This window comes from Colias eurytheme, chromosome 2 (genome assembly GCF_061535395.1).
Source record: "Colias eurytheme isolate Ceu_HAF_F1 chromosome 2, ilColEury1 Martin Lab GWU primary, whole genome shotgun sequence".
Taxonomy (NCBI): Eukaryota; Metazoa; Arthropoda; class Insecta; order Lepidoptera; family Pieridae; genus Colias; species Colias eurytheme.
In genome coordinates, this window is record NC_142981.1 from 8,497,591 (window position 1) to 8,505,660 (window position 8,070).

An 8,070-nucleotide genomic window follows, 5' to 3' on the forward strand; every position below is an offset into this window, starting at 1 on the left:
CGCAGGATGTGTTAATTCACATCTGGCCGCAATAAAATTTTAACAACTCAGATATTTATGAGTTATCAATTTATTTATTTAATTAATTAATTAATTAATTTTGATTAATTAATTAATCAATCAATTTATTGATCAGCGAACAGAACGCTGAGAACGAGAGACCAAACGACCAAGACCAAACGACCAAGACTTCCGTCCATCTGTAATAAAATCTTCTACAGTACCATTTTGCTTATATCTAATTACAAAAGAATAACATAAGCGCGATTTAAAAACACGGCTTCTACAACTAGCGTCATCTATTATCGAATGATGGAACTAAACAATACTAAAACTTATACTATTAAACCAACGGTTTAGACATACCGCCCGCCAAGGACGAATAGTCCTTCACAATACAAAAAAAATACAACTTTGCAAAAAGATACAGCAATACATAGAAGCAAATACATTTCTTTAAACTAATACTTATTCTTTACTTACGTCTAACATAATACATATATATTTTCTTTTTTACATTTATGTTTCTCTAACGGGCAACACACATAGTTTCGAAGTCGGTCTTTGTATGTGAGAACCCCTATATCTCAACGTGACAACACGTGTCACCTTATCCTTACCCGGATGTAATTCAACCACCAATCCGTACATCCATTTCGCAGGAGGCAAATTGTCCTCCTTCACTAAGACCACGTCTCCTACCTTGATGTCGGGGACCTTGCCTTTCCATTTGTACCTTTGAAAAAATTGGGTTAGACACTCTTGGGACCAACGCTTCCAAAAATGCTGCACCATCCTTTGGGTTAACTGCCAACGACGCAAATTGGAAATTTTCTCGTATTCAAAATTATTATCCGGAGCCACGATCAATGGCTCCCCTATTAAAAAATGACCCGGTGTTAACGGGTTGGGATCACCTGAGTCGGAGCTAGCTACGGACAAAGGTCGCGAATTGAGACACGCCTCAATTTGCACCAAGACCGTCGCCAGCTCTTCAAAAATAAGAGTACAATCGCCGATTACGCGACGCAGATGATGTTTAGTGCTCTTTATGCCTGCTTCCCACACTCCACCGAAATTTGGAGCATGAGGAGGAATAAAGCGCCACTCTGTACCATTGTTAGCCAATGATGATGCAATGTCAACAGGCAGTTGGGATTTCTCATTTGCAAACAAATTCCGCAACTCCTTAGAAGCACCTACAAAATTGGTGCCGTTGTCACTCCACAACTGAATACAACGGCCTCGTCTAGCAACAAAACGTTTGAAAGCTGCCAAAAAACCTTCTGAAGTAAGATCGGAAACTGCTTCTATATGAACGGCTCTTGTGGCCATGCAAACAAAGAGACAAATATATCCTTTATAGGATTTATGGCCACGACCCTTCGAAACGCGAATATTAATGGGACCAGCGTAATCAACACCGGAGTATAAAAAGGGTTTTCGAGGTGTGACTCGGCAGGCAGGCAGCTGGCCCATCAATTGAGTTCGAAACTTCGCCGCGTTTCTTACGCATGAAACGCATTTGTGTATAGCAAATCGTACTAGATTTTTCAATTTGGTGATCCAATACGTCGTACGTATGTAGTTAATGGTCAACTGGGGACCTCCGTGCATGGTTTTGGCGTGGGCATCGGCTATAATCAACTTCGCCAAGCAGGAGTCACCGTTTACAATTATCGGATGCTTGCTGCCATCCTTCAGGCAAGAATTTTCCATTCTTCCTCCGACCCTCATAATTCCTAATTCATCTATTAATGGATTTAAATTGTCAATTTTACTCTTTTTAATGATGTTTTTATGTTTCAGATTCTTCATTTCTTCAGGGTACCAAGTAAGCTGATGCTGACGGATACAACACATGGTGGCATCTCGGAGCTCTTCAGCTGAAAGGTAAGGTAGAAATTTCGGACGAGTTTCAACGGGATCCTTCAATTTCAGGAATCTTCTGCAGTATGCGACTACTCTCACCAGCTTCGTAAAAGATGAAAATTTTAAAAATATATCTATATCTTCACAGTTCTCCTTAGTTGTAGCATGTACTTTAATCTTTCTTTCTTCCAGGTCAGTTTTAGGGCATATGGAAAGTGGTTTACTATACGGAATATCAATCTTACTTAACCAATCCGGACCATACTTCCACAAATTATTCTCAACTAGCTCAGAAGGTAGTATTCCACGAGACGCGCAGTCAGCGGGATTTTCTTTGGACTGTATATACGACCACTTACAAGGTTCTAAATGATTTAGAATTTCAGAAGTCCGGTTGGCTATGAATGTTTTCCACCGACTGGGATGGTCACTAAGCCACGCTAGGACGATGGTGGAATCCGTCCACGCATGCAACTGTGAAATTGGTATGTTCAAAACTTCAGCTACTTCAACTAACAATTTAGTTACCAACACCGCACCGCAGAGTTCCAGTCGAGGTATGGAGATTTGCTTGATCGGGGCAACTTTAGTTTTTGCAGCTACCAGGTGAGTTTTAATTTGTTTATCTTCAGAAACGCAACGAATATAAACCACAGCAGCATAGGCGGCATGTGAAGCGTCACTAAACCCATGTAACTCCACAACTGTATCTTTGCTTCGTGTTTGCACCCATCGCGGTATTTGGAAATTTGTTAGCTGAAATAATTCCTCCCGGTAAGTTATCCATTCACTAATAAGTTCAGACGGTAATCTATCATCCCATCCAAATCCAGTCATCCATAATTTTTGTATGAATATTTTTGCAGTGATGATGCATGGAACGATCCAACCAAGCGGATCGTACAGTCGACAAATTTCGGCTATAATTTCTCTTTTGGTTGCAGGAAGCGACGCTGATAAAAACTGAACTCTATAACTAAAGTCATCGGTACGGCGGTTCCAAAAGAGACCTACTACTTTAGTCACGTCATCCTCCTTAAGTTCCCTGTCCTGTTCTATATTTCCTTCAAAACCTTCCATCACCTCCATGCTATTACTACTCCATTTCTGTAGCCTAAAACCTCCTTTACTTAACAATTCAGTCATTTCTTCATATAATCGTAATGCTTCTTTTTCAGAATCACACCCGGTTAACAGATCATCCATGTAAAGTCCGTTTTTAGTCTTGCAGCAGCTAGTGGATAGCTCCCACCCTCGTCGACTGCAAGCTGTTGGAGAGCTTTGACCGCTAAATAAGGTGCACTGGAAGTGCCAAAGGTAACGGTAAGTAGACGATAATCTTGGATTTCGTTGTTGTCATCTCTCCACACGATTCGGTGATAATCTGTATGCTCCCTTTTCAGCCTTACTTGCCTATACATCTTTATGATGTCGGCTATTAGGCATATCGGGTGGAGACGCCATCTCATGATTATATGACGTAATTCTGGTTGTAGTCTTGGGCCAACCATCAGGGCATCATTTAACGACATACCATTAGCACTTCTATCTGACGCATTGAATACTACTCGCGTCTTAGTAGTGCTTTTGTCTGGTCTGACTACTGCATGATGCGGTAACCATACCGAACGTCTCCGCGTCTCTTCCGAGTCTTCCTGTACTTTTTCCATATGACCCAGCAATAAATATTCCTTCAACACTTGCGAATAATTATTCTTGAGTTCGGTGTTCTTAAATCTTTTCTCTAAACTCTTTAGCCTTTGCACCGCTACACTTCGTGTATCTCCAAATTCATGCTTTACTTCGGGGCGGAAAGGTAAGTTAACAATATATCTTCCCTCCTTGTCTCTCTTAGTTGTCCTCTCAAAAATCTCTTCACACGCCTTTTCTTCGATTGTCATTATTTTATTGCTTGCCAAACATGGCTCTGCTTCTATTTCCCAGAACCTTTTTAGTAGTTCATCTTCATTGCATCCAGCGTGCATGCTGACGATCACTCTCGGTTGTTGGTGCGTTCCAGAATCTAACATTTCTGATTGAATGTGCCCAGATAATATCCACCCTAATTGCGTTTTCTGTGCTAACGGACATCCAGGGGGACCCTTTATCATGCCGTCCTCCAGTACCTGGGCATACACCTCCGCACCAAGCAACAAATCAATTTTGTTTGGGACTTCATATTTTGGATCAGCCAATTGCAAGTGTGAAAGCTCTGGCCACAACCGCAGATTGACTCTCCTTGATGGAAGAAACGATGTAAGCTTACCGAGAACGTGCGCTTGAACGACCATGGTAAACTTGGGATTATAAATTGATCTTATTTTTACTTCAACCATAGATCTTGACGCTAAGGAATCTTCCTGACCTCCTACTCCAGAAATACGAACCTTATTTGGAATTTTCTTTAGCCCAAGAGCTTGAACCGTGGATTCGGTGATGAGAGAAACCATTGAGCCTTGATCCAATAAGCATCGCAAATTAAAGTTAGCCTTACCTGTATTCGACTCCGCTTCCACAACTGCAGTAGCCAAAAGAACTTGACTACGGACATTCGAAAAACACGTAACAACATCGCGTTCAGATGTGGTTGCTGAAGAAACAACCACATTCTTTTGATGGGACTCAACATTTTTAGATTCTTCGGGGTGAAGCAATGAATTATGTTTACGCTTACAAACCTTACATCTGGTGGATTGGCGACATGAAAATACGGAGTGGTTGCTACCAAAACAATTAAAACATAAGCGACTATTTTGTACAAATTTATGTCTCACATCATAGTCCGACTTCGCAAACTCCTTACAATTATATAATTTATGAGTTGCCCCTTTGCAATACGGACACTTCGCCACATAAGACTGACCAGATTCAACACTATCCGTCAAAGTATTGTTCACATAAAGTACTTTGGGACTAGAACGAGGGTTTTTTACGTTTACTGACTTAGTGTCTAAAAACTCTAATGACCTAAACTTATGCTCCAAAAATTCTCTAAATAGAGTCAAGGTTGGTAGGTCTTCGCAATCATTTGCCTTGGACTCCCACTGCTTCCTGGACTCAGGGTCCAATTTGTAACTCATTATATAAATAACGATTGTGTCCCAGCTAGTAATATCAATTCCTAGGTTTCTTAGAGCACTTAAGCATTCGTTCATACTATCTAATAATTCTCTTATCGCCGATGACGATTCATGATGCAATACTTTTAGACTCATCAAACGTTTTAGGATATTGTTTGACAAATACTTTTTGTTGTCATAACGGTTGACTAGCTGAGCCCAGGAAGCCGTGTAGTTTTTATCGGTTATTGCTGTATGTCTTAGGAGCTGTTCCGGTTCTCCTAATAAATGACCCTTTAAATAATGTAATTTTTGTACATCATCTAATTTATGGTTATTGTGTATTAATGATACAAAAAGATCTCTAAAGGTAGGCCATTCTGTGTATTTTCCTGAAAATTTAGGTAAAGAAATTTCTGGTAATTTTATGACACATTTTTCTTGATACTCGCTGGAATCACTTGACTTTACCCCGGACCGACTATTACCCTTTAATTCAATCAAAGCATCTTTCAATTCAGTTTTGTAATCTACATATAGTACTTCGGTCTCATCATATACACAATTTTTAATATAGCTAGAAGAGTCTAACTCCCTCTTAGATATCTCGCTAATAATTTGGCGATGAATATCGCAAAATGATTGCCACTGATTTTCTAAAGATTCCAAACGAGTTTCAACATACGAAACAGTAATTCTTTCCTTAGGGGATTTTTTAAAATTGACTCTACCTTTAGAGATAAGCTCTTTACTATTTTCTTGAATTCTATTAAATGCTTCCATTATAATATTTTAGAGACTTCCGAACAACAATAAGATAAATAGACTTTATATTCTCAAACTTATTTGAAATAAATAAATTTAACTTAATATTTAAATTGCATAAAATAAAAACTAACTCACATGTACAAACTGTCTCCTCAACTCTAAAATATTATAAGTGGTAAATTCTTTTACAAAATTTTACAAGTGTCTATTCAATACAACGAACAAAAAACTAAGTCAATGTAAACATTGAAAATATTCTAAGTCTATGTAAACAATGAAAATTTTCTAAGTGTTTTAAAGTTACTTTAATTTAATTTGGGCATGGATTCCCCGTCACTTCACTTTATCTTCTTGGACTTAAGGTCCAATTTTGTATAATTGAACTTCAAAGTACTCACGTTTCACTTCACTGGTAGTCCTTCTCCCTCGCACCTGTACTCCGGAGTCGGTTGACGTCACGGATGTTCTCCCTCTCGCTCGCTCCACTGGCCGCTGACGTCCCGGATGTTCTCCCTCTCGCTCGCTCCGCTCGCCGCTGACGTCACGGTTCTTCTCCCTCTCGCTCGCTCCGCTGGCCGCTGACGTCACGGTTGTCGCCCTCTCGCTCACTCCGCAGGCCGCTGACGTCACGGATCTTCTCCCTCTCGCTCGCTCCGCTGGCCGCTGACGTCCCGGTTGTCTCCCTCTCGCTCGCTCCGCTGGCCGATGACGTCACGGTTGTCTCCCTCTCGCTCGCTCCGCAGGCCGCTGACGTCACGGTTCTTCTCCCTCTCGCTCGCTCCGCTGGCCGATGACGTCCCGGTTGCTTCTCTCTCGCTCCCTCCGATGGCTGCTGGCGTCCCAGCTGCTCTCCCTCTCGCTCCCTCCAATGGCCGCTGACGTCACCACCTGGTCTCCAATATTCGGCTCGCAGGACCAAATGTTTTGTGTACCACCAGCAATGTAGTACACACTAGCCAGAGTCGGAAATAAAACACACAAAAACGCTCTGACCGTATATTTGCGAAGGATGCGGAACTACAGTACCATTTTGCTTATATCTAATTACAAAAGAATAACATAAGCGCGATTTAAAAACATGGCTTCTACAACTAGCGTCATCTATTATCGAATGATGGAACTAAACAATACTAAAACTTATACTATTAAACCAACGGTTTAGACACAAGTACTAGAAACTAGTAAACAAGAATTAACTAACTGAGATTGGCTGGTGGAATTAGAACGGTGACATTCGCATTTTCTTCCAAAGAAACCTTGCTGAAAATGGGGATAAAAAGCACCTAGGTAGAGTCTATTGAGGTACCTTCCTATTTAAAATTCTACTTAAATATTATCCATGAATTCAAAATCCTGAACAATAAACTATGTAGACTAGAATGAAATAGAAGTGTCCCTTCGTCCAGCATACTCACCACAACTCACCATGGAATCCTGATATTTCATGAATGTCAAAAAACTGTTCTGAAATAGTGCTAAATAGTGCCCAAAGGAAAAAAATAGTGCTCTTGTACTTGCGAAGTTATAGCCATAGTTCGATGAGTATGCTGGACGAAGGTTTCGCCCAGCATACTCACCTCCGTCCGGAGAATCTGTATACGCTTCAAACATAATTCATACTTCAAAAAATAGTTCCCAAATAGTGCCAAACGGTGCCCAAAAAGAAAAAACAGTGCTCGAATAACTTCGGAGTTATAGGCTTCGTTCAGTGAGTATGCTGGGCGTAGGTTCTACGCCCAGCATACTCACCTCAGCGCGTGAATATCGAACGAGATATAGGTATAATTTACGTCTCAAAAAATTGTACTTGAAATAGTGCCCAATATCAGTCCAATTTTTGCTTGACTTTTGACTTAGAAAACCATTAAATTTTAATGTAAACTTCTACATACTAACGTAAAATGGGGTACAGTCGTCGACACAATATGTTTTTGGACAAAAATATTAAACTTTCTAATTGTAGACTTCATGTTATTGGAAATAATTATGGTATTTTCTCACATGTCAAAAACTTTCGATTAAATGCATTATTATATATTTTATAAATAATAATAAATGAATGAAACTTTAAGCGTAAATGAAGTCTATTACTTCATTGCATTGTGTGTTTGTCTGAATAAAAACAGTCATTTGCAGCCAATAAAATTAATATCTTGAAAAATTGTAAAAAGGAAATTATACAGTTTCTTTTTGTATATATGTTGCAGGCAAAACTTATAACCAGTCAAAACTAGTACTGTGACATAGTTATACAAATTTTTAAAACTCTTTCCAATAGTTTCATCAATGAAAGGTTTAGCAATAAAAAACATTTTTAATTACTTACGTTATTTATTACTATTTAAAGGGCCAAAGTAATCAGAATTCTAGT

The 8,070-nt window shown here is 39.6% G+C and overlaps 2 protein-coding genes across 2 annotated transcripts; both read right to left on the reverse strand.

The window, feature by feature from the left end:
* Nucleotides 1-519: 519 nt before the first annotated feature.
* LOC149910545 (uncharacterized) lies at nt 520-3,018 on the reverse strand. The gene has a single exon (XM_090109468.1). It carries the CDS (start codon nt 3,016-3,018, stop codon nt 520-522), a length of 2,499 nt encoding a protein of 832 aa, XP_089965594.1.
* Nucleotides 3,019-3,062: 44 nt separating this feature from the next.
* LOC149910546 (uncharacterized) lies at nt 3,063-6,013 on the reverse strand. Its single transcript, XM_090109477.1, has one exon. The coding sequence runs from the start codon at nt 5,712-5,714 to the stop codon at nt 3,063-3,065; it is 2,652 nt and encodes an 883-aa protein (XP_089965603.1). The 5' UTR covers nt 5,715-6,013.
* Nucleotides 6,014-8,070: the final 2,057 nt, after the last annotated feature.

Excerpts from the sequence above, each read along its gene's own strand:
- LOC149910545 (XM_090109468.1), bottom strand. The coding sequence starts at position 3,018 with ATGACTGAATTGTTAAGTAAAGGAGGTTTTAGGCTACAGAAATGGAGT.
- LOC149910546 (XM_090109477.1), bottom strand. The coding sequence starts at position 5,714 with ATGGAAGCATTTAATAGAATTCAAGAAAATAGTAAAGAGCTTATCTCT.